At 39.8% G+C, this 26806-nt stretch overlaps 1 protein-coding gene across 2 annotated transcripts in view; it reads left to right on the plus strand.

Annotated features, from left to right (window-relative positions):
* TNIP3 (TNFAIP3 interacting protein 3) overlaps positions 1 to 26451 on the plus strand; it is a 121231-nt gene extending 94780 nt beyond the window's left edge. For both annotated transcript variants that reach the window (XM_069593361.1, XM_069593362.1), the window contains 5 exons: positions 5243 to 5368; positions 13720 to 13770; positions 14652 to 14750; positions 18095 to 18155; positions 25602 to 26451. In XM_069593361.1, coding sequence (XP_069449462.1) covers positions 5243 to 5368; positions 13720 to 13770; positions 14652 to 14750; positions 18095 to 18155; positions 25602 to 25795 — 531 coding nt within the window. In that variant the 3' untranslated portion in view covers positions 25796 to 26451. The remainder of the gene's footprint in view (positions 1 to 5242; positions 5369 to 13719; positions 13771 to 14651; positions 14751 to 18094; positions 18156 to 25601) is intronic.
* The last annotated feature ends 355 nt before the right edge of the window (positions 26452 to 26806 follow it).

Genomic DNA, 26806 nt, shown 5'->3' on the forward strand with positions numbered 1-26806 from the left:
GTTGTTGTGTTTTCATTTTCATTAGTTTCTATGCATATTTTGATTTCTTTTTTGATTTCTTCTGTGATTTGTTGGTTATTCAGAAGTGTGTTGTTCAACCTCCATATGTTGGAATTTTTAATAGTTTTTCTCCTGTAATTGAGATCTAACCTTAATGCATTATGGTCAGAAAAGATGCTTGGAATGATTTCGATTTTTTTGAATTTATCAAGTTTAGATTTATGGCCCAGGATGTGATCTATCCTGGAGAAGGTTCCATGAGCACTTGAAAAAAAGGTGAAATTCATTGTTTTGGGGTGAAATGTCCTGTAGATATCAATTAGATCTAACTGATCTAATGTATCATTTAAAGTTTGCGTTTCTTTGTTAATTTTCTGTTTAGTTGATCTGTCCATAGGTGTGAGTGGGGTATTAAAGTCTCCCACTATTATTGTGTTATTGTTGATTTCCCCTTTCATACTTGTTAGCATTTGTCTTACATATTGCGGTGCTCCTATATTGGGTGCATATATATTTATAATTGTTATATCTTCTTCTTGGATTGTTCCTTTGATTATTATGTAGTGGCCTTCTTTGTCTCTTTTCACAGCCTTTGTTTTAAAGTCTATTTTATCGGATATGAGTATTGCCACTCCTGCTTTCTTTTGGTCTCTATTTGCGTGGTATATCTTTTTCCAGCCCTTCACTTTCAGTCTGTATGTGTCCCTTGTTTTGAGGTGGGTCTCTTGTAAGCAGCAAATAGAGGGGTCTTGTTTTTGTATCCATTCGGTCAGTCTTTGTCTTTTGGTTGGGACGTTCAACCCATTTACGTTTAAGGTGATTATTGATAAGTATGATCCCGTTACCATTTACTTTGTTGTTTTGGGTTCGGGTTTATACACCCTTTTTGTGTTTCCTTTCTAGAGAATATCCTTTAGAATTTGTTGGAGAGCTGGTTTGGTGGTGCTGAATTCTCTCAACTTTTGCTTGTCTGTAAAGCTTTTGATTTCTCCTTCGTATTTGAATGAGATCCTTGCTGGGTACAGTAATCTGGGCTGTAGGTTATTGTCTTTCATCACTTTAAGTATGTCTTGCCATTCTCTCCTGGCCTGAAGAGTTTCTATTGAAAGATCAGCTGTTATCCTTATGGGAATCCCCTTGTGTGTTATTTGTTGTTTTTCCCTTGCTGCTTTTAATATTTGTTCTTTGTGTTTGATCTTTGTTAATTTGATTAATATGTGTCTTGGGGTGTTTCGCCTTGGGTTAATCCTATTTGGAACTCTCTGTGTTTCTTGGACTTGAGTGATTATTTCCTTCCCCATTTTAGGGAAGTTTTCAACTATTATCTCCTCAAGGATTTTCTCATGATCTTTCTTTCTGTCTTCTTCTTCTGGGACTCCTATAATTCGAATGTTGGAGCGTTTCATATTGTCCTGGAGGTCTCTGAGATTGTCCTCATTTCTTTTAATTCGTTTTTCTTGTTTCCTCTCTGATTCATTTATTTCTACCATTCTATCTTCTATTTCACTAATCCTATCTTCTGCCTCCGTTATTCTACTATTTGTTGCCTCCAGAGTGTTTCTGATCTCATTTATTGCGTTATTCATTATATTTTGACTCTTTTTTATTTCTTCTAGGTCCTTGTTAAACCTTTCTTGCATCTTCTCAGTCTTTGTCTCTAGCCTATTTATCTGTGATTCCATTTTGATTTCAAGATTTTGGATCATTTTCACTATCAATATTCGGAATTCCTTCTCCGGTAGATTCCCTACTTCTTCCTCTTTTGTTTGGTTTGGTGGTCAGCTCTCCTGTTCCTTTACCTGCTGAGTATTCCTCTGTCTCTTCATCTTGGTTATATTGCTGCGTTTGGGGTGGCCTTTTTATATTCTGGTAATTTGTGGAGTTCTCTTTATTTTGGAGCTTCCTCACTTTGGGTGGGGTTCTATCAGTGGCTTGTCAAGGTTTCCTGGTTAGGGAGGCTTGTGTTGGAGTTTTGGCGGGTGGAGCTGGGTTTCTTCTCTCTCGAGTGCAGTGGAGTAACCCGTAATGGGTTACAAGACATCAAAGGTTTTGGGATAATATTGAGCTGCCTGTATATTGAGGCTCAGGGGATTGTTTCTGTGTTACTGGAGAATTTGCGTGGTATGTCTTGTTTTGGAACTTGTTGGCCCTTGGGTGGAGCTTGGTTTTGGTGTAGGTATGAAGGCATTAGATGGGCTCCTATTGCTTAATGTTCCCTGAATTCATGAGTTCTCTAATGTTTTCAGGCTTTGGATTTAAGCCTCCTGCTTCTGGCTTTCAGTTTTATTTTTACAGTAGCCTCTAGACTTCTCCATCTATACAGCACCGATGATAAAACATCTAGGTTAAAGATGAAAAGTTTCTCCACATTGAGGGACACTCAGAGAGGTTCACTGGGTTATAAGGAGAAGAGAAGATGGAGGAGGTAGTTAGAGGTAACTGGAATGAGATGCGGTGAGATCAAAAGAGAAGAGAGCAAACTAGCCAGTAGTCACTTCCTTATGTGCGCTCTATAGTTTGGCCCGCTCAGGGGTATTTACAGAGTTATACGGGGAAGAGGAGAGGGAGGAAGTGGACAGAGGTGACCAGGAGGATCAGAGAGAGGAATGAGTGGGAGAGAGACAAATCCTGCCAGTAACCTGTTCCTTAGGTGTTCCCCACCGTCTGGAACACACAGAGATTCACAGAGTTGGATAGAGGAGAGATGGGGGGGGAAAGAGACAGAGGCCACCTGGTGGAGAAAAAGGAGAGTCCAGAGGAGGAGAGAGTGGTCAAGCCAGTAATCTCGCTCTCAGGTAAACTGGGGTAGTGAAGTTTGGGTTTTTAAATGTACAAAATTGGCAATAAACACCTAAGAGCAAAGATTAAAAATCTAGAGTAGAGTTTGGATTTTCAAAGATACAATATTAAAGAGAAGCAGAAGGAAAAAGGAAGAAAGAAAAAAAAGAATTATTAAAAAACAAACAGACAATCAAAAAAAAAAAAAAAAAAAACCATCAACAACCATCCAAAGACTATATATGGTGTTTGCCTTAAAAAAAAAAAAAGGTCTTTAAAAAAAATTAGTAATAATAGGTTATAGAAATAAAAATTTAAGGAGAAAAAGAAGACAACAATTAAAAAAAAAGTTAGAAAAAAAAGCAAAAAAAAAAAAAAGGAGTGCTTTTAAAAATATTAAAATATATATATATATATCTTGCCCTTTCTGGTATTATGGGCCGTGTGGGATCACTTCCAAGGTGGTTCCCTCTGATTAACTTCTTCTGTTTGCTGGTTTTTTAGGATCACTAGTTCAGTCGCGCTGTGGGGAGGGGGGATGCTGCAAACAAATAGCACTGTCGTGTGCACACAGTATCTCTGCTCCGCTTGACCTGTCCTTTCTCGCGGCGCACAAACCGCTCCGGTTCTACGATGCTCAGCTGGGAACCGTCTGGGGCCGGCCCTAGGCTGCGTGCACTTCCCCGGTCCAAGCCGCTCAGGTTCGGCGCTCAGGCAGCCCTCAGAGGCACAGATTCGGCTGGAACTGCGCTTTGTGCCCTTCCCAGGTCCGAGTAGCTCAGGAGTTTGGCGAGTTTGGCGAGCGCGGTCGCCGCGGCTTGTCACCTTTTCTGCCGCTGCTGCTCAGCTTTCTGGGCGGACTGCTGGCGCACCCCGTGAGGCAAATTGTGACTGTCCAGCTCCCCCAGAAGTCTTAGCAAAGGAGCCTGCTTGCAGTTAGGTAAGCAAAGTCTCTCCGGGTCTGCAGTTGCCCCTTTCCAGACCTTACGGCTCTGGCTGCCTGTCCCCGGCGGGGGATGGTCTGCAGCCGGCTTTTTCCGTTCCGTCCTTTGTTCTGTGCTCGGTCCTGGCGGGGTCTTATGTTCGAGCTTTTCGCGTGGTAGCTATCCCACAGTCTGGTTTGCTAGCCCAGGTTAGGTCGTTCTGGTTGCGCGTGGGGCGTTCCTGCCCGATTCTTGCAAAGCTCTGCAGCCCGCGCCTCCCGCGCGTCCCTGCCCTGCCCCCACTTCCCAATGGCGGATGCAGGCGTCTGTGCTGCTTTTCCGCTGGGGGAGTTACTGTTGGGCTTGTAATCTGTTGGTTTTAATTATTTATCTATTTTTCCTTCCTGTTATGTTGCCCTCTGTGTTTCCAAGGTTCGCCACAGACTCGGCAGGGAGAGTGTTTCCTGGTGTTTGGAAACCTCTCTTCTTAAAATTCCCTTCCCAGGACGGGCTTCCCTTCCCGGGACGGAGCTCCCTCCCCACCTCCTTTGTCTCCTTTTTCGTCTTTTATATTTTATCCTACCTGTTTTTGAAGACAAAGGTCTGCTTTTCTGGTTGCCTGATGTCCTCTGCCAGCCTACATAATTTGTTTTGTGAAGTTTGCTCAGCGTTGAAATGTTCTTTTGAGGAATTTGTGAAGGAGAAAGTGATCTTCCCGTCCTATTCCTCCGCCATCTTTCCCTCCTCCTGTCTCTCTCCTGCTTCATTCCTTAAGCTTCATTTGTTTTCATAACTCCACATTCTAGTCTCCAAGCCACCAATCAACACTGTGCCAATTAAAACAAACAATAATTAAATCTGTTCTGGGGCAGGGTTGTTTTGATTACTTTTCTACAGTATTTGGAGTACATCTCAAGAGGCATTCCACTAAAACGTTCCTCTTTTTATGATATATGCCCACAGTTACTTATAAAGGGCAACTCTCATGAATGTCCTTTAACAAACATCCCTTGGTTTCCCACATACATGAGCCTTTCATTTTTAACTTGTGCTCAACTTATAATTTCTGTTTAGAAACTTTGACATGTCAGTAGTCAGTGGCTTCGCTTAGCTATTGTCAGTAAACTGACTGAAGAACTTCAAGCAATATTTATGTCAAAGCCTTGTTTTAGAGATGAGTGATTTGTTCCAAAACAGTGACTCTTAACATTGATGGAGTCAGGGGGGTCAAGGTGTCCTCACAGTCATGTAATATGCAATAGAAATATTGGTGAAGGGAATTTTTTTTCAAAATATCCATGAATTTACTTATGAATTACTGCTCAATGAGAAAAAAGTAGAGAAAGTGCCATTCTAAACAAACTAAAAGATGAAATTATAGTCACAGGTATCAAGATGGAATCCCACCATAAAGAAATATTCATGAAAAGAGGACATCCATGTCTCAGATTGGACAAACCCAGACAGCATCTCTTCTGAACTCATTTAAATGGCTTAAGAGAAAAGGAAGCTAGCAGTAACAGCATGTTAACATTTCCTAGGTGCAAATATATGAAGAAGACTTCAAAAAGGAGCGATTAGACCGAGAAAGACTTAATCAAGAAAAAGAAGAGCTACAGCGAATTATTCAGACTTCTCAATCCCAGTTGAACAAGCTGAATTCTCAGGTATAAGTTCAAATAACCTTTGCCAGCACATATGTATTTTATATTTATTTTCTCATTAAAAAATCAAGATATTTTGGCTTCTGTTAATGGCCATTTTTTTTGAGAGATTAACATCTGGGATGAAATCATTTGTAAACAATTTTATAAAGAGATGAAAATGACTGGCGATTCCTTTTAACTTAAGTATATTAAAGAGTTATCCAAGAAATTGGATTCCAAAGTCTTTTACAAAATCCAATTCTTTTGATCTTTTTTCTCATAATATTTATCTTGGTAGAATGAGAGTTGGAACTAAATAGCACTTAAATTCAAAGACGAAACACTCCAATACATTGAAGTTGTTTCTAAATTCTTACCATTTTTCTTTGAAGGACTACATTGGAATGTTCCTGTCTTCCAAAAACATGCATAATGAATGTCATTTATATAGCTAATGAGACCAGGAATTTTGTTCAGTGGATTCCCAGATTTAACGTAACTGGAGCACTCTCAAGGAAGCCAGATAATATAAGCCACTTTATTAGAACAGAATATTAACTGTAAGCATGCTAAAATTAAGTACAATAGAATTTATTAAACATAGACTCAAGAAGTTGCCATAACGGGTAAATATTGATGTTAATAAGGGAAATATAGCTAACACAATTTAGGCTTAAGAAAAGAAAAGTGAAAAAAACAAAAAAGTGAACTCGATCAGTCGTGTCTGACTCTTTGTGACCCCATGGACTGTAGTCCACCAGGCTCCTCTGTCCATGGGATTCTCCAGGCAAGAATACCAGAGTGGGGTGCCATTTCCTTCTCCAGGGGATCTTCCCAACCCAGGTATCGAACCCAGGTCTCCCGCATGGCAGGCAGATGCTTTATCCTCTGAGCCACCAGGGAACACAAAAAAAGAAAAGGAATCACCAAATTTTTAATTTGCAAAATTATGCAATGTGTTTCAATAAATAGGAAATTGTTGTGAGACGTGCTGTGACAGCTCCGTAAGTTCAAGATTCTTAGTCTCAGAGGAGATTTTAAATTTTTTGTCATACTCTTCTTCCTAATACAAAGTAGACTGTGAATTAAATTCAGTTTCTTCTTTGACATCTTTTTTAAGGATTAACTTTAAATTCCTAATTTCACATGGAAAATTATTTGGAACAACCATTTCTTTCTAAGAAGTTAGAGGGAATAAAATAATGGTAAAAACATAATAAAATGCTTTTTCCAAAAGTAATTCATGCAACCTACTTTTATAACAGTGGGTGAGAAATGTTCTGATTATTCTTAGAAAATTGCTCTCAATTTTTATGTATTACATGCAAAACTGTCTTAATTTCTTTGAACTTGTCACTGCACAAATCATTTTACTTCCTGCCATATTTTAATTTTATTCATTCTACTACATTAAATCAGATTGATGATAAGTATTTACTAGACTGGCAATGTTTTTCCCATTATAGAAACTCTAGTACAGCTAGAAACACACAATCAACTATTTATGTCATAGACTATAATCCACAGTGATTTTCTGTGTCATCTGTCATTTTTGTTTGATATCAACAAAATGAATATGTTGTTTAATCACAGTGCTGTATAACTGTGCTTATGAACTAAAGGAGAATCTTAGTAATATGTTAAAACTATCAAAATCTTCTTTATAATGATAGTACAAGCATTTATTCTTCAAAAGTCTCATTTACTCAGCTAAAAGTATGATAGAATTCACAGAATGTAATAGATGATGTAACAATCTGTGTTAATTGTATTAACAGCAGGTTAAATGCCATAATATAATAGAGTACTTATCTGAGTGGTTTATTACCTGTGGACCAAATGCACCACCTGACCAAAGGAATTTTTAGGTCAAATCAACCTGGTACTCGTTGCTTACATACCAGAGTGTATTCCTCTTATCACTGAGGACGGTGATTCCTCCTATCACCTCCTATCCCTGCCTCCTATCATTTAAGGCAATAACTGGTAAAAATAGTCAGTGTGGCAAAATGAAAGATGCTTAGAAGAAATCTAAGGATAAATCTGATGTGCATGCCTGCTTTAACAGTTGGGGAGGACCTTGAGTAAATATTGAACTTTTTCCTGTACTTCCTTTTCTTCATCTGTGAAATGACAAAATTGAATTAGATGGTCTCTAAAATGTTCCATGTAATTCCAAAACTTCTGTCTCTGAAATAAGTTGCTTAACTTCTCTCACCATATGCGTGCTAAGTCACTTCAGTTGTGTCCGATTCTTTGTGACCCTGTGAACTGTAGCCCTCAGACTCCTCTGTCTGTGTCTTCTCGAGGCAAGAATACTAGAGTGGATTGCCATGATTTCCTCCAGGGAATCTCCCCAACCCAAAGATCAAACCCGCATCTCTTAAGTCTCCTGCATTCACAGGTGGGTTCTTACCACCATCATACTCACCTGTAAAATATAATGATACTTGCCTCATGACTTCACAAAGTTATTCTCAAGATTAAGTGGAAAAAAAATCTATTTAATAACATCCAGCCCAAGTCATGGCTCACTGGTATTTCATAAATAGTTTATTGGAAGGGAGAATTTATAATAGTTTCATTTAGTTTTATAATTAGCCTGCCACATTCAGTGCCTCATGATATCTAATTTTGATGCTTTCTTTCTGCAAGGCATTCTGCTATACGCTGCAAAGGAACTAAAAAATAATCAATGCTACGAAAAGGCCCACAGTATAGTGAGGGGAACCTATATAGTCTATCCTCATCATTTGCAGGTTCCAATTTTGTGAATTCACTTACTCACTAAAATATATTTGCCACCCCAAAATCAATTCTTGGACCACCTTTAAGTTCATTTGTGAACTTGTACAGAGCAGCATAATCCTTGAGCCTCCTAACACACTGATTCCCAGTGGAAGTCCAAACGGTGGCGCTGCCTTCTTCTTTCAGCTCTCATACTGTAAAAAGTGTTCTTTTCATGGTCTATTTAGTGCCACATTTTTCACATTTTTGAGCTTTTTGTTGGGGATCTCATGTTTTAATGGCCCTCAAGCTAGTGCTGAAGTGCTATCCAGTGTTCCTAAGTGCCGGAAAGCTGCAAATTGCCTACTGGAGAAAAGATATATGTCAGATAAGCTTCGTTCAGGGATGAATATAGCGCTATTGTTTACGGATCTATAGGACTTACTAAACTTCATGGCAAGTAGATGGGAAAACAATGAGAACAGTGACAGACTTTATTTTTTTCCCCTCCAAAATCACTCTGGATGGTGACTGCAGCCATGAAATTAAAAGACCCTTGCTCCTTGAAAGAAAAGCAATGACAAACCTAGACACCATGTTAAAAAGCAGAGGCATTACTTTGCCTACAAAGATCCATATAATCAAAGCTATGGTTTTTCCAGTAGTCATGTACAGATGTGAGAACTGGACAATAAAAAAGTCTGAGTGCCAAAGAATTGATGCCTTTGAACTGTGGTGCTGGGAAGACTCTTGAGAATCTCTTGGACATCAAGTATTGACAGTAGTCAATACTGAAGGAAATCAACCCCGAATAGTCATTGAAAGGACTGATGCTGAAGCTGAAGCCCCAATATTTCGGCCACCTGATGTGAAGAGTTGGCTCATTGGAAAAAGACTCTGCTGCTGGGAAAGATAGAAGGCAGAAGGAAAAGGGGATGACACAGGATGAGATGGTTGGATGGCATCACTGACTCCATGGATATGAGTTTGAGAAAGCTCAGGAGATGGTGAAGGACACGGAAGCCTGGTGTGCTGCAGTCCATGGGGTCACAAAGAGTCGGACACTACTGAGTGACTGAACACCAAATAAGGTATCTTTAACAGAAACACACAGTAAAACAAGATTATGTATTGAGTGATTAACAAAAATGGCATGACCAGAGGCTGGTAGGAACCTAAGCCTGCATTTCCCTGGAAGCAGTGATTCAGTGTTTGCTACTTCAGTGTTCATGGTTACTTTATAGAATATAACTACTGTGAATCATGAGAATTGACTGAACATAGTACACACTGGAGTACCAAAAATACATGTAATAAATGTAAGACCCTACATGGGAGGACCAAAGGAGAGAATCTTTAATTCAATTTTCTGTTGATGAGCAGGGCTGTGGATTAAAGACTTACTAAGCATGGCCCCACCCATCAGAACAAGACCCAGGTTCCTCCTCAGTCAGTCTCTCCCATCAGGAAGCTTCCATAAACCTCTTAGCCTTCTCCATCAGAGGGCAGACAGACTGAAAACCACAATCACAGAAAACTAACCAATCTGATCACATGCACCACAGCCTTATCTAATTCAATGAAACTATGAGCCATGCCATGTAGGGCCACCCAAGATGGACTGGTCATGGTGGGGAGTTCTGACAAAACATGGTCCACTGGAGAAGGGAATGGCAAACCACTTCACCACTTCAGTATTCTTGCCTTGAGAACTGCATAAACAGTATGAAAAGACAAAAAGATAGGACACTGAAAGATGAACTCCCCAGGTGGGTAGGTGCCCAGTATGCTACTGGAGATCAATGGAGAAATAACTCCAGAAAGAATGAAGGGATGGAGCCAAAGCAGAAACAATACCCAGTTGTGGATGTGACTGGTGATTGAAGTAAAGTCCAACGCTATAAAAAGCAATATTGCATAGGAACCTGGAATGTTAGGTCCACGAATTAAGGCAAATTAGAAGTGGTCAAACAGGAGATGGCAAGAGTGAACATCGACATTTTAGAAATCAACAAACTAAAATGGAATGGAATGGGTGAATTTAACTCAGATGACCATTATATCTACTACAGTGGGCAAGAGTCCCTTAGAAGAAATGGAGTAGCCATCATAGTCAACAAAAGAGTCCAAAATGCAGTACTTGGATGCAATCTCAAAAATGACAGAATGATCTCTATTCATTTCCAAGGCAAACCATTCAGTATCACAGTAATCCAAGTCTATGCCCCAACCAGTAAGGCTGAAGAAGCTGAAGTTGAACAGCTCTATGAATACCTACAAGACCATCTAGAATTAATACCCCCAAAAAATGTCCTATTCATTAGAGGGGACTGGAATGCAAAAGTAGGAAGTCAAGAAACACCTGGAGTAACAGGCAAATTTGGCCTTGGAGTACAGAATGAAGCAGGGCAAAGGCTAATAGAGTTTTGCCAAGAGAACAAACTGGTCATACTAAATACCCTCTTCTAACAACACAAGAGAAGACTCTACACATGGACATCACCAGATGGTCAATACTGAAATCAGATTGATTATATTCCTTGCAGCCAAAGATGGAGAAGCTCTATACAGTCAGCAAAAACAAGACTGAGAGCTGACTGTGGTTCAGATCATGTACTCCTTATTGCCAAATTCAGACTTAAATTTAAGAGGGTAGGGAAGACCACTAGACCATTCAGGTATGACCTAAATCAAATCCCTTATGATTATACGTGGAAGTGACAAATAGAATCAAGGGACTAGATCTGATAGACAGAGTGCCTGATGAACTATGGACGGAGGTTCGTGACATTGTATAGGAGGCAGGGATCAAGACCATCCCCAAGAAAAAGAAATGCAAAAAGGCAAAATGGTTGTCTGAGGAGACCTTACAAATAGCTGAGAAAAGAGAAGTGAAAGGCAAAGGAGAAAAGGAAAGATATACCCATTTGAATGTAGAGTTCCAAAGAATAACAAGAGTGAAGAAAGCCTTCCTCAGTGATCAACACAAAGAAATAGAGGAAAACAATAGAATATGGAAAACTAGAGATCTCTTCAAGAAAATTAGAGATACAAAAGGAACATTTCATGCAAAACGGGCACAATAAAGGGCAGAAATGTTATGGAACTAATAGAAACAGAAGATATTAAGAGGTGGCAAGAATACACAGAAGAACTATACAAAAAAGATCTTCACAACCCAGATAATCACGATGGTGTGATCACTCACCTAGAGCCAGACATCCTGGAATGTGAAGTCAAGTGGGCCTTAGGAAGCGTCACTACAAACAAAGCTAGTGGAGGTGATGTAATCCAGTTGAGCTATTTCAAATCCTAAAAGATGATGCTGTGAAAGTGCTGCACTTAATATGCAGCAAATTTGGAAAACTCAGCAGTGGCCACAGGACTGGAAAAGATCAGTTTTCATTCCAATCCCAAAGAAAGGCAATGCCAAAGAACATTCAAACTACCACACAACTGTACTGATCTCACACACTAGCAAAGTAATACTCAAAATTCTCCAAGCCAAGCTTCAACAGTACATGAACCAAGAACTTCCAGATGTTCAAGCTGGATTTAGAAAGGGCAGAGGAACCAGAGATCAAATTGCCAACATCCATTGGATCATAGACAAAGCAAGAGTGTTCCAGAAAAACATCTACTTCTGCTTTATTGACTATGCCAAAGCCTTTGACTTGTATGGATCACAACAAACTGTGGAAAATTCTTAAAGACATAGGAATACCAGGCCACCTTACCAACCTCCTGAGAAATCTGTATGCAGGTCAAGAAGCAACAGTTAGACCTGAACATGGAACAACAAACTGGTTCCAAATAGGAAAAGGAGTACATTAAGGCTATATATTATCACCATGCTTATTTAACTGATATGCAGAGTATATCATGAAAAATGCTCGGCTGGATGAAGCACAAGCTGGAATCAAGATTGCTGGGAGAAATATCAATATCCTCAGATATGCAGATGACACCACCCTTACGGCAGAAAGCAAAGAAGAACTAAAGAGTCTCTTGATGAAAGTGAAAGAGAAGCATGAAAAATTTGGATTTAAACTTAACATTCAGAAAACTAAAATCTTGGCATTGGGTCCCATCACTTCATGTCAAATAGATGGGGAAACAATGGAAACAGTGACAGACTTTATTGTGGGGGACTCTAAGATTACCAAAGATAGTGACTGCAGCCATGAAATTAAAAGACGCTTGCTCCTTGGAAGAAAAGCTATGACCAACCTAGACAGCATATTCAAAAGCAGAGACATTACTTGCCAACAAAGTCCACCTAGTCAAAGCTATGGTGTTTCCAGTAGTGATGTATGGATGTAAGAGTCAGACTATAAAGGAAGCTGAGCGCCAAAGTATTGATGCTTTTGTACTGTGGTATTGGAGAAGACTCTTGAGAGTCCCTTGGACTGCAAAGAGATCCAAGCAGTCCATCCTAAAGATCAGTCCTGGGTGTTCATTGGAAGGACTGATGCTGAAGCTGAGACTCCAATACTTTGGCCACCTGATATGAAGAACTGACTTGTTTGAAAAGACCCTGATGTTGGGAAAGATTGAAGGCAGGAGGAGAAGTGGATGACAGAGGATGAGATGGTTGGATGGCATTACTAACTCAATGGACATGAGTTTGAGTAGACTCCAGGTGTTGGTGTTGGACAGGGAGGCCTGGAGTGCTGCAGTCCATGGGGTTGCAAAGAGTCGGACATGACTAAGAGATTGAACTGAACTGAAAGGAGAGAATCATTCCATAGGTGGGACTTGGAAAGGTATCATATGGCTCAGATGGTAAAGAATCCCCCTGCAATGCAGGAGACCTGGGTTCAATCCCTGGGTTGGGAAGATCCTCTCAAGAAGGGAATGGCTACCCATTCCAATATTCTTGCCTGGAAAATTCCAGGGATAGAGGAGCCTGGTGGGCTTTAGTCCATGAAATCGCAAAGAATCGGACATAACTGAGTGGCTAACACTTTCACTTTCACTTCAGGGATGACAAGAGCGTGACTAAGGAGTGCAAGAAAAGCCAGCTTTCCTTAGATGCGTCAGATGTTGGGGGAATTCGGGGGGGGTGACTCTGCCAGATGAAGTATAACTGTGACTTTGAACAAGTTACGCAGCATCTCATACCTCAGTGACCTCTTCTGTAAAATAGGAATCATAATTTTAAGTGTCATTTAGGGGTATTGGAGGCTTGAATGTGAGTTATTAAGTGTAAAGCACTTAGATCAGTGTCTGGCATGTATTAAGTGCATATGCAACTTCTAAAATTTATTGTGGAAGCTTTTGACTATACAATTGACTGTACAATTACATTCGATAAGCAGTAGAAGCTATTTCTATGCCCACATTTATGTCTATATCTACATTCACACCTAGAGCTAAATACATCAACCTAAAACAGAATTGCAATGGTCCCAATAAGTGGGAATAACAGTTTTAAAATACCCAACTTTGCAAACTTCATTTGGAAATTTCACAACAGAACCAATTGATGCCTGGAAAATCCAAAACTCAACTCGTTTTATTGGCATTATTGTTATCAGGGCTTCAGCCCCTGGATTTCTGAGCAGATCCCTGCCAACTGGGCCAGGAATTGCTTTAAGACATCAGCTCTTTCTAACACACAAATGCTTTTGTCTTGTCCACAGATAAAAGCTTGTCAGATGGAAAAAGAAAAACTAGAGAGGCAATTAAAACAGGTATGTTGATCCTTACTCACAACTTTCTTGTCATGTTAGAAATGCCGACTCTGAGTTTTACTCACATTTATTCCCAAATGCAGCAGTTTCTCGTGGTCCCAATTAAAGGCAGATTCAAGTTCTGCTACAGAGGGCCTAGGACAACTCATGCTTTTCATTATCAATTAAAATGTCATTGGAGAGATAATACTTAGATACCAAGGCCTCTAGACCCTAATACTCCAGAAGAGCACATGCTTTACAGAATATGTTTCAACAGGAGCACACGCCTTAGTGTGTGTTCATGCAAACAGAAATTTCTTCATAGTCTACAAACACCTGAGAAATATATTTCCTCGATAATTCATACAATTGCTTCCACCAACAGTGGAAAACAACATCAAAGACTTCATCTTTCTTTTGAGAAAGAATATCTTCTTGGGCATTAGAGCATTCCATTCCATTCGTTCTCCAGCAGACTTAGGAATGAATATTCTTTCTCTTAATTCCTCATTTCCTCTCTGGACATTAGTTATGTCATTGGAGTCTCTGGCTGCAGTTTAGGAAAATTTGTTTTATGACTTAAAGATTGGTTCTTCTTAAGTGAGGACTCTGTGAAGATAACTCAGAAACATAAAGTTAACTCTATATACATTTTTCAAATATTTTTAGTATCTCCAACATGGAGAAATAACTATAGTTTCACTTTGAATAAAATTTGGCCTGTGGCTTCATCTATCTCAGGATCTGCATTGACAGACCTCCTATCTTGAATTTTGATTATGCCAGATTAAGGCTGAACCTTAAGATTTCAGCCAAACCTCGGGGTTGTATAAAGCAAGGGTCAGTGTGACTCCCCAGGTGCACTGCTTTCGGTGAACTAACAGCATTCTTCTCCTCAGATGTGTTTCCCAACCTGTAACTGCGACTGGAATTTCTACCGGAGGGATCCGCACCTTCTGATGGGCCCTGGGGCTGTGCAGGACCTACAGAAGCGCCCAGTAAGCAAGAGCCTTCATTCCAACCATCACGTGCCATGCCTCTAATACGTGCTAATACTCTCTTTTGGTAGAAATGGTGTCTCTCTCTGGAATACTGGCACATATTATTTTCTACAAAAAGAGCCTCTATTCATCTTGGGCTCTGATTTGCAGAGTTACGGTGGTCAGTGTACGGTCTAAGTATCTTTGGAACCCTGCAACTACAGGACATATAAATACGAATACATTCACTGAAAGGTATCAAAGTGAGCCAAAATTCCATGAACAAACATACCATTTGATATGGGTCATTTTTAATGACACACCTGACTCTCCCAAAGAAGACATTTCTGTGCATAAAGAAAAGCAAGGCGAACATAACAAAACAGTCTGGGAGATGCCTTTTTCAGTTGTAAACTTATATTCAACTACTGTGAATATGGTTACATCTGTGCAAAACAGTCTTTGACATTTTCCAGTTGAAAGGGTATTCTTAAAGGATTCAAGAAAAAGTGACCCACTTAAGTTGCTTTCTATGGCTGTGTCTACCCAGGCAAAATGAATTGAATACTGAAGCAATTATTTGTGAGTGGAATTGATTTGAACAGTCAACCTGAATAAGTTAGACCCAAAACACCCTCCCTTTCCTTCTCAATGGCAGTATTCCACCCACCCTCCCCCATGGTCTGGAAATTTGTCTCTATTCTCTATTTTGCCTACACAGACAGAATCGTTATGCAGGAAATAAATCATGTGTTTTTCTTCATTTTTGGATTGGCTCAGACAATCTCTTTTCCCTTAGTTATTATTAACCATATTTCTGATTATGCAAAGAATCTGAAATTTTAACTGGGATTTCCCTAGGAGAACAGTCAAGGAGTTCAGAGTTGCCTGAAACTTCTCACACTTTTGTATTTAAGGCTTTTGACTCAAAAGCCCTTTTCCAAGAGAGGAGATAATTACTCTTTGGGTGGCGGAAGGATGTCAGAATTTAATGAGCATCTCTTACTTGACCCTGGTGTGACACAGAGCACAGATGAGAATTTGGTGCTTTTTGTGTTGCTGTTGATTGCTGCTTCTGTCTGCTCTCCCCCTCCAGTTTTTCTCTTTACCTGTTTACTTACTTTTTTCTTTTCATTAGAAACAGTTCTGAGAATCTCCAAACACAGCTATCATTAAAAAAAATTTTTAAGACTATAGAAGGAAATTAATACTATGGGAAACATAAAGAGATAAAAATTTACTAAGGAGTTTAGTTGTCTACAGGTTAGGGGATTGAGGGGAAATGCTCTTGTGGAAGATTAACTAGAAAGCCAATGAATCATTCAAATTTGCCTGGAAGTAAAAATGACTGTTTACTTCAAATCTTCAAGAAGATAGAAATTCACCTACTACAAAAGCACATGAGTCTTTTCAGCAATAAGGCAGTCCAGATCACATAAAATTATCACCAAATAAAGGTCTGTATTTGAAACCAGATTCCAAGTCATGTAATGGCTACATTTTCAAGCAGTATTCAGTTAAACAAAATCTCAGTATAAGGAAAAAAGTACAGAAACTCCTAGAGTTCATTTTAAAACAATATTTCATGTTTCATGCTTATTTCTAAGCCTGAATTAAAGCCCATGCAATAGTGTTTGTAAAATTATGATATATTCACCTTCTTTTGGCAGCTATGCTGGAATATAAAACTGAGGCTCACGTCACTTATCCAGTGTTATTTGAGACATCTAAAAATAAATGAGGAGATGAAAAACAGAGATGATCTCATATCCTCCTTTAGTTTTTTCATGGACCAAAAGGAGCCAGGAGCCTAGGTGTCTGAGTGAGGGTAAAGTGGAGTCAGACTGCCCCAGATCCAGTATTTCTTAGCATCTTGTCAGGATGCTTGTCAGGAATTGAAATTTTAGGCTACTTTCAGTGGTCTGGCAGCCCTGTAAAATGCTCCCTATTGGCTGGTTGTTAGAGAAAATGTTCCTGAGTTATTTTCAGGTGGTAATTGAATAATAGAACAAAAGCTTTATATTCACTGTGTCTTGGGGAGAGAGGTAGAGGAGGCAGGGACCAGCATCTGGAGCAGGAAGACAGACTAACCTCCTGGGTAAAGCTGAGACTACTCTTTTCTAAGTGGGTAAATACAATATTCTGGCCTTGGACCTATATTTTGAAATTCGGGTCTATAGTTTATATTTTGTTTGTGTTCAGTTGTGTCCGACCCTTTGCAACCCCATAGGCTGTAGCCACCAGGCTCCTCTGTCCATGGGATTTTCCCAGCAAGAACACTGGAGTGGGTTATCATTTCCTCCTCCAGGGGATCTTCCCAACCCAGGGATCAAACCCACATCTCCTTCATCTCCTGAATTGGCAGGCAAATTCTTTACTATTTGATCCACCTGGGAAGCCCATCACTTCAGCTCAGTTCAGTCGCTCAGTCGTGTCTGACTCTTTGCGACCCCATGGACTGCAGCACACCAGGCCTCCCTGTCCAACACCAACTCCCGGAGTTCACTCAGACTCACGTCCATCGAGTCAGTGATGCCATCCAGCCATCTCATCCTCTGTCATCCCCTTCTCCTCCTGCCCTCGATTTTTCCCGGCATCAGGGTCTTTTCAAATGAGTCAGCTCTTCACATCAGGTGGCCAAAGTGTTGGAGTTTCAGCTTCAACATCAGTCCTTCCAATGAACACCCAGGACTTCCCATAGTTTATATTTATTTCAATGCAATTCATTTGACAGGTTCCCTGAGGTTCAATATCTAGCTGTTCTTAATTGGCGTACATCTAGGAGAAATTCCAAGAGCAGAATCCCAGTGTGCCCTGTCTTCTCATTGCCTCTCTAGTCTAAACTAAGCAATTTAGAACAGTTTCTGCAGAGGAACAGTACAAAAGGAAAGTTTCTCCCTGCTTTACCATCCATAAGCCATGCCCTTATGGCTGAGATTTCTTCCTTGATTCCCTGGAAAACATTCAATTTGTACATTTTTGTCTTGGTCTTCCTGTTACCTCCTGTGTGAGGGTTTTAAAAGAGAACATTTGTTGATGATAAATTCTTTTATTTATGGGCTATAGTAAGTTTTTACAAATGTGTTTATACTTCTGCACATATTCAAAACACATCTGCTTCAAAAAAAAAAAAAAAAAGTCAGAATCCCAAATTCTGACCGAACACTTAGTGGATTTAGGAGGGGGGTGGGTAGCAAGATGGTAACAGTGATCAGGGAGATAAGGGAGCAACAGGTTTGGGTAGCAACTACTTTTGTGTTGCCTGGGTAATAAAGCCACATAGAACAGCTATATTTTTAATGTGCCACCGTGTTTGGTTTGCAGCCCATATTGCTATAATAATGTTTTATTGTTCTACACAGCCAGACTACCAATGGTATGCTCCTGACCAGTTTCCGCCAGATGTGCAGCACAAGGCAAGTGGTAAGACCACAGCTGGATTGAGCATTCTTTCATGTTTACATTTTAATAGGATCTTTGGGGGGGATGTTTACTCAACATGCATTCACTTGGACTTGGGGAGAACCCACTATAAAGTTGTGTTGCAAACACAGCTCTAATGTGATGCGCCTGGAGTTAAATCAAACTTCTTTAGAAAAAGAAAATGCTCAAGTGCAGAAATGCATGGATCTGCGTTCTAACTTCTGTTCCTATTCTGTCTCAGAGTCAGTATTCCATCTGGGGTTAGAGATTCCAGCAGAGCTCTGTTATACCAATAACAGCAGCAAAGTTCTGTGATTCTACTACGAAGTACCGATGCACATCACTCTTTCAGGTTGAGGTTGCTAGACAGATGTTTCAAATGTCACTGGCAGACAGACAAAACCAAAAGCTCAGTTCCCTAATGACTAAATGTCAGACTCCAAGTTTAGGCCAGAGTTGCCCACAACACCCACTCTTAAGTGTGCTGGAGAACAGTAAAAAGTCACTTACAAAGTACTCACAAATAAGAATACTCTTTTGTCTTATTTTTCTCTGGTTTATCACACTCCTCTTTCTTTTCAGAACCTGCTAGACATTCTGCTGCTTGCTTCTCTGCTCTCGTGAGGCCACCCAGAAGTGGGCTGAATAAACTGGGCTATAATCATAATCCCACTTCTGTTCTCATCACATGCAATCAAAAGTCAGCAATGTCTGCTACATATTTAAAAATTGCAACATGGCACACACCTGTAACTCTTTAAGTTGTTAGTATCCAGATATTGGAATCTATCTAGAAAAGCTGAAAACGAGCCATAGTCCAGTTTCAGGCCATGCTTGAAATGTTTTCTCCTTTAGTTCATATCTGAGGCCACAGAATTCTAGTTTCTAGTACAAGGAGTCCAGTATGGAGTGGAAGTAGGGGCCAGGGATACCATATGTAGTTTCTCCGGCTGGGAACTTCACAAGTCCAGGGGCTTTTCATGGTAGCCTGCATAAGCGGAGCTTCCTACGCTTGTGCAGTACACAACCTTGACAGCTGTACATAGAAGCAGTGGGAGTGGCAAAGGCCACAACTAACAGTAGCATTATGCAGAAGAAAGAGAGAGAGTGAGAACTCTATAATAAAATGTCTGTATATTTACCAGAAGACCGTAGTGCTTTCTTTTTTCTTTTCTACTGCTAATATGACCATTGGCTTTAATAAGGTTCTTGGGTTCAAGTCTTAATGGAGAGCTTTTAATTGAAAGGCGTCTATTAACCACAATGGTTGTTGCATAATGTCTATGGTTTTGAAATCCATTATTATACAACAGCTGAGTTGCCACCCAACTATAATTTCCCATTTTATACTATATTGATCTGGAATGAATATTAAACATATTTTCTCCTGAGTTGGAGTTTAATCACTAGACAAAAAATTATACAGTAGAAAATTCAATAATATCATAAAACCATTTATATATCATTATTGTATTCATCTTGGACCAATATCATAGAACCTAATAACTAGACAAAACAGGAATGAATCGTGATGACCTTCAGAAACTACATAATATGCAAATATGTAATTTTATAGTCAGTGTGTGAGACCAACTGATTTTTGTCTATTTGATGAGAAATATAGAGCTTTGTGATGTAAAACATGTTGTGTGACATGGTCTACAGATGTAAAGTTACCATGAAAAATTAGCCTTCATTATGTAGCAGCCTGAGTACTTTTAAAACATTGTTTTAATCTTCACAGCAATGCTATAAAGTGACCATTTTACAGATGAGGAAACTGATTAGGACAATTTAGCCTTGGAATTAGATTCCAGGTACATTAAGACTTCAAAACCTGTGCTTTGAATCACATCCTATAGTGCCCTTGAAAACCTACCTCTCTCACTATATTAAACATTTTCTAAAATGATAGATAGAAAAATGACAATTGGGGTCTTATCTTGGATAGTTATGGGACTAGTACCTAACCCTCAATAATCTCCTCTTCCTAGGAAGTCATAGCGTGTATTATCTGTGCTTCTCATTCGACACTTAGACTCTCACGGGTAAAAGACATAGCGCTGTGTAAGAACGCGCTTAGTCGCTCAGTTGTGTCCGACTCTTTGCAATCCCATGGACTTTAGCCCACCAGGCTTCTCTGTCCATGGGATTCTCCAGGCAAGAACGCTGGAGTGGGTTGCCATGCCCTCCTCCGGGGGATCTTTGCAACCCAGGGATCAAACTCGGGTCTCTCACATTGTAGGCGGATTCTTTCCTGCCTGAGCCACCAGGAGAGCCCACATAAGAATAAGTGCGTAATAAATGTGTTGTAAGATAAATCCTGCTTGAGCAGTCCTGGCAGAAACTGAAGGGATATTACCATTTGAAACCTGACCTCCGTACCAACACAGCTCTGCAGCTAACTGTGGCTTGTCTATAACAGGGAAAGGGTTGATCATGACTAGAGAACCATCATAGAGAGAAACTCCTTACTTAAAAATCTACCTGCTCCTCTTCTAGTTTCCAAAGCTGATGCTATTTCCAAGGTAGCTCTGCAGCTAACTGTGGCTTGTCTATAGCAGCGAAAGGGTTGATCATGACTAGAGAACCATCATAGAGAGAAACTCCTTACTTAAAAATCCAGCTGCTCCTTTTCTAGTTTCCAAAGCTGATGCTATTTCCAAGGTCAAGCCAGGTCTTGAGACTTGGAAGAAGCTCTGAAATCACCCTGTCACAGACATTGCTTGTACCATTAATTAATTTCAGTGGTAATTCTTGTTAGTTTTTGTTTCATTTCATTGGAAAGCTCCTTTTGCTTTGCAGAGACAATGAAATTGCTCAGAATTCTTGAAAATAATTTTGTGGTATCGTTTAAAATATATAGGTTAAAAAATTTTTTATTATAAAGATATTTCTATTGTCTCATTATATGACTAATATATTTATTCTCCACTATTCAAGAATATAGTGCTAGTCAATATGGCCTGTGCTTGGGGCCAGAAATACCAAAAATTCAAGCAGTGGGAAGAAAATTGTAGAAAAATAATATTCTGTTTTTGATAGTCTATAAACAGAAACTACTTCTGAAAATTGCTCTAAGTTTTACTTATATAATAAATACTTTAAGTATTTTGTTTAAATAAAAAAGATCCTTTTAAAAATATGGATATTTAAATTAATGTCAATTAGTACATGTGCTTTATAGATTGTCCTAGTTCTTGGTTTTTATTAATTTCCTATACTCATGACAGATCTATTTTTCTGACCCCAATATATGTAGGATATTTTTATCTTAGCATCTTCCTTTGTGATTCCTCTTATTATAATTTAACCTTAAATAGTGACTCTGATTTTTACACATGGAGCCTTCTGATTTTTCAAAGGTGGGTGCAAAAGAAAGTGAAATTGAAGTCACTCCGTCATGTCCAACTCTTTGTGACCCATGGACTGTAGTCGGCCAAGCTCCTCTGCCCATGGGATTTTCCAGGCTAGAATACTGGAGTGGGTTGCCATGCCCTCCTCCAGGGGATCTTCCTGACCCAGGGATCGAACCCAGGTCGCCCACATTACAGGCAGACTCTACCATCTGAGCCACCAGGGAATCCCAAAATATGTTGATCTTCCTATTGATAAATGAAGCTGGAAGGCCAGTGTCAACTTTAGAACCCAGATTTCACTCAGCTCTGTGCCAGAACACAGTGGCATGGAATGATCTGGGCAGTGCCCCCACCCGTGCCCTCTCAGCCTCCCCCTGGGAGGGGTCTGGAGTGTGAATTTGAGAACAGCCCAGCGGGCATATCCCAACTTCATCCATACACCCCTCACTCAACAGAAGAGGCCACATGGGGCCTGGAAGCAGACCCAGGGTCGCCTGGCAGAGAACCTGTGGGCCTACTTGCAGGTGCTGGGGCTTGTTCTAAAGGGAGGCAGGCTCACGTAGTAAAGGGGAGTCTGGCTGGAGGAGGGCCAGAGCTGGGTCCTCTGAAGAGGGGAGGAGGCACAGGAAAGGGCTCCCTGGCTGAACAGTAAGGTCAGCAGGTATTTAGTACACATGGGACAGTCGTCGGCTCAGCTCTGCTCTCAGTTACATCCGTGGTTATTTTAAAATGCTCTGGGGACACACTGAAAAGCAAATCTTTTAGAGCTAAAGATTTAAATAAGGTTTTCAAATCTTTGAGAGTTTCCTGGCTTTCTCTCTGCATAGCATTAAGTAATGGCATTTTTCTACTTTGAAGTCCACAGATGTTAATGGGTCACAGTTTCTGTTTAAACGTGTGATTTTACAAAGAATATTTCAATCTCATTTTATCTGTTATCAGAATGGGATGCAAAATGATTTCCATGTTTTCAGAACAATTATGGCACAGTAGAGTTAGTATAACCTTGAAAACACATTGTTGCCTCCTTTCTGAAATGTTGCAAGGCTATGGTTTTTGACTGTATCGTATGCCAATCACTTCCATACCTTCCAAAATTTTCATATGGTATAGAGTTAAAGTTTGGCTAATAAGCTGGAGTTCAGTTCTTACATATTTGGAAGCGCATGAACGTGGGCATGCAAGATTGTGTTGTAAGCAAACATCATTATTTCTTTACAATACAGAAGATCAAAACCCAACCATTCTAACTGGCCTTTACCAATGTTAAGTAATTGATAGAATAACAGCTGAATTCATTTCCTGGGGTGACCATAGCAAAATACCACAAACTAGGTGTCTTATCACATCAAAAATTTATGCTCTCACATAATTTAGTCTCAGAAATAGAAGTCCAAAATCTAGGTGTTGACAGGGTCAAGCTCCCTTCAGAGCCTCCAGGGAGGGGAGGGTCATTCCTTGCCTCTTTCAGCTTTCAGTCATCCCAGATGTTCCCTGGTTGGGGCAGCATCTGTGTCTGTCTTCATGTGGCTATCTTCCCTGTGTCTGTGTCTCAATTCTCCCCTTCTTATATATATAAGGACACCAGTCATATTGCATTAGCCTAATCCAGTATGCTGCTGCTGCTGCTAAGTCGCTTCAGTCACGTCCGACTCTGTGCGACCCCAGAAACAGCAGCCCATCAGGCTCCCCCGTCCCTGGGATTCTCCAGGCAAGAACACTGGAGTGGGTTGCCATTTCCTTTAGCCTTATGTTAATCTGCAAAGCCCCTATTCCCAAATAAGGACATGTTTACAGGGCAAGGACTTAAACCTGTCTTTTAAAGAGACACCCTATAACACTGTTCACCCTATAACACTGACTATATGCCAGAAACTATTTCAGGTGCTTTATGTTCATTATCTCATCAAAACCTTATAGCAACTGTGTGAAATGAGGACCGCCGTTGTCCTGTTTTGCAAATGTGGAGACTGAGGAGCAGAAAGATCACGTAACCTGTCGAACCCCATGTGGCTGGGACACAGACACGACCCCAGAGTTGGGCTCCAAAGCCCACATTGTAACCGCTAAGCCGTATTAAGTAAAATGTAGTAGTATCATACTTTGCATTTATTGTATTTAAATAAATTCTAATGATCTGTCCTGAAAGTCAGAATCTATATTTCTCAGTTTGTGTCTTTAATAACTGTTTTCATATTTAAACATTACAGATGATTTTACATTGGTAAGTGGCTTGGATTAGTTGGACTTTTTACAGTTCCCAGTTGTATGAAGAGATAACAGAACCAGTGTAAATAGCAAAAACTACTCAAGAAATGGAAGAAACAGCAGAAACTTAGAGACTAGGCATTGTACATTGTTCAATACCAATGGACAAAACAATATTTTTCTTTTATAAAATATTTTACTCTCTCAGTGAATAGAGAAGAATTAATTGAAATTTAGCGACAGATAATTTTATGCCTATTTCTAGTGTTAGAAAAGAGTTATAGGAGAAACGCCACCTCACCTTTAATACTCCAAAGGTCAACCTATCAGTAAACTAAGTGATTTGGCTACAAGAATACTAAATAGAATGCAAAAGTACATTTACATGTACAGGAACATATGAAAAGTCAAGTAGTAGATATATTCCTGGACAAATACTAATCTTTATAAGCAATGGACTTTGGGGTACCTATATCGCTTTGAACTAGTGCTTTTCTTTTCTTTGGCTATCTACCCAGGATTAGAGTTGCTGGATCATATGGTAGTTCAATTTTTAATTTTTTTGAGGAACTTCTGTGCTGTTTTCCACAGTGGCTATACCAACTAACATTCCCACCAACAGCATCCAAGGTTTACCATTTCTCCACTTCCTTGCCAACATTGGTTGTCTGTGGTCTTTTTGATGACAGTCATTTGGGCAGGTGTGAGCTGATTTCTCATTGTGGTTTTGATTTTCATTTCTTTGATGATTATGATATGAGCATCTTTTCATGTGCCTATTGGTCAAATGTCTGTCTTCTTTGGAAAAATGTCTATTCAGATCTTGTGTCCATTTTCAATTGTTTTTTGTTCATGTTGAGTTATATGAGCTATTTATCTGTGTTAGCTTTCACCCCATGTTATTCAAATCATTTGCAAGTATTTTCCTCCCATTCAGTAGCTTGTCTTTTCATTTTGTTGATGGTTTCCTTTGCTGCACAAATGCTTTTCAGTTTAATTAAGTCCCATTTGTTTATTTTTGCTTTTGTTCCTTTGCCTTAGACAGATCAAAAAAAAATATTGCTGTGATTTATGTCAAAGAAGTTCTGCCTATGTTTTCTTCTATAAGATTTGCAGTTTCCAGTGGATATTTTTTTATGTAATGACCACAGTTCTCAGAAAAATATTTGTTAAATGTGGAAAAAGTAACTTCTTATCTTCCTGTTACTAAAATGTTAGTTTAGCACATATTTGAAATGCCAAATGCAGGGCAGCAAATCTAAAACATTTAGCATACTAAATCCTTATCATTAATCAGGAAAACTCCATTTTTTGGCATTCATATGATTTTTTAATTCTGTTGCCATGAGTAAATTTCTTTGATTTTATCTTCCCTATGGCACTCGTTTGTGGCATTTTTTCCTGCTCCTACTAAAATTCCAAATTGTTTATATTGGTTTTCATGATACACATTTATATCCTACCAACTCTGATCTTTTCTATGACTTTGGCAATAATGCACCCAGTCTCATATTTTTAAAGTAGTATATTTGGCAGTTATCTCTCTGTGGGTTGAGTACTGAACCTAACAGTAACAATATAACTCACTTTCATAAGCAAATGCCAGAGCCACAAAAATGCCAGCAAGGATGAGCATTCCTCCTCCGGCATCATCAGAAGTGGCCACAAGTGATTTCAGGAAATAGTACGCATATGTCAATGCTGAAAATAATAACCCTCCCTTTGCCTCCTCTTGCTTTCGCAGTGTAAACTTGTGGGGTCTCATGAATAAAGTATTTCTTTTCTTGCCAGCCTCAACGTTTTTGTTAGCCCTAAGCCAGAAGAAAAGAAATGAATCTTTAATTTTCAATCTGAAACATTTTCCCCTTGGTTTTCCTAGGTCTCCCTTCAGAAAAGAAAGCCAGTCAGCAGACTCACACGCGGGCGGAGGAGCACACGGGCCAGGGCCAGCTTGGTGGACGGCTCCCCGCCCAGTGCTTGCCGGGGCTCGTGACTGCCGCCGCCGCACACCCCCGCCTTCACTACGGATGCCCAGGAACCACTCCCCTCGGCAGGAACGGAGGACGAAGCTGAGACAGCTGAGATCCTGGTCGAGTCCAAGGAGCCAGAATCTACAGCCTAACACAACTTCCAGTTTCCTGGAAATGAGATTTGACTGATGAATTACGGGCGATGACTCGAAACTCTTTTCAGTATATTGCTGTTGGACTTTCAGGAATGATTTCATGATTTCAGCAGCTCCATTTGTGATGCAGAGATATTGTGTGTTGATTTAAATGTGTTCTCTGGGGGAAAAGTTTCTGCAGTTATAAAATTTTACCATTGCTCCCATTATTTTTATAGAGGCTTAGGTCTTTAGCCAGCTTATCTAGATGCTGTGTTCATGATTGTTCACCTCAGTGAACCTAGAAACAGAATTGAAAAGGTCTATATACTTTCTTAAATGGATTCAACCTAAAGAAAATAGTAAACTTGAAACTATAAACAAATCATTTAAGATGAGAAATTGTGAGCCTACTTCATTTTTAGGTGGACTAGATTATGAAAGATAAAATCCTAATATGATGGTGATGGCTTTGCTGTGTACATATGTATTTAGAGAAGTAGTTCAGAAATGCATGTATTTGCAGTTAAATCTGTTTTCCTTCCTGTGTATTTGCATAATTACTAACAAAAAGCATAACTCTGCCTTCTCAAACCAATTAAGATGGAAAACGGATGTATCCAAATTTTATTGCAGTTAAAGTATACAGTTTCGTGACAGATGTCTACAGATTGTGCTAAGTCGCTTCAGTCGTGTCTGATTCTTTGTGACCCCATGGACTGTAGCCTTCCAGGCTCCTCTGTCCATGGGATTCTCCAGGCAAGAATACTGGAGTGGGTTGCTGTTTCCTCCTCCAGGGGATCTTTCCAACCCAGGGATTGAACCCGCATCTCTTACGTCTCCTTGCATTGGCAGGCGGTTTCTTTACCTCTAACGCCACCTGGGAAGCCCCGAATTCAATCCTTTGAGAACTTTTCAGCAAACACGTATCAACAATATTTACAGGTATGCTGTGCTGTGCTGCGCTTAGTGACTCAGTC

Source organism: Ovis canadensis, chromosome 6, assembly GCF_042477335.2.
Source record: "Ovis canadensis isolate MfBH-ARS-UI-01 breed Bighorn chromosome 6, ARS-UI_OviCan_v2, whole genome shotgun sequence".
NCBI lineage: Eukaryota > Metazoa > Chordata > Mammalia > Artiodactyla > Bovidae > Ovis > Ovis canadensis.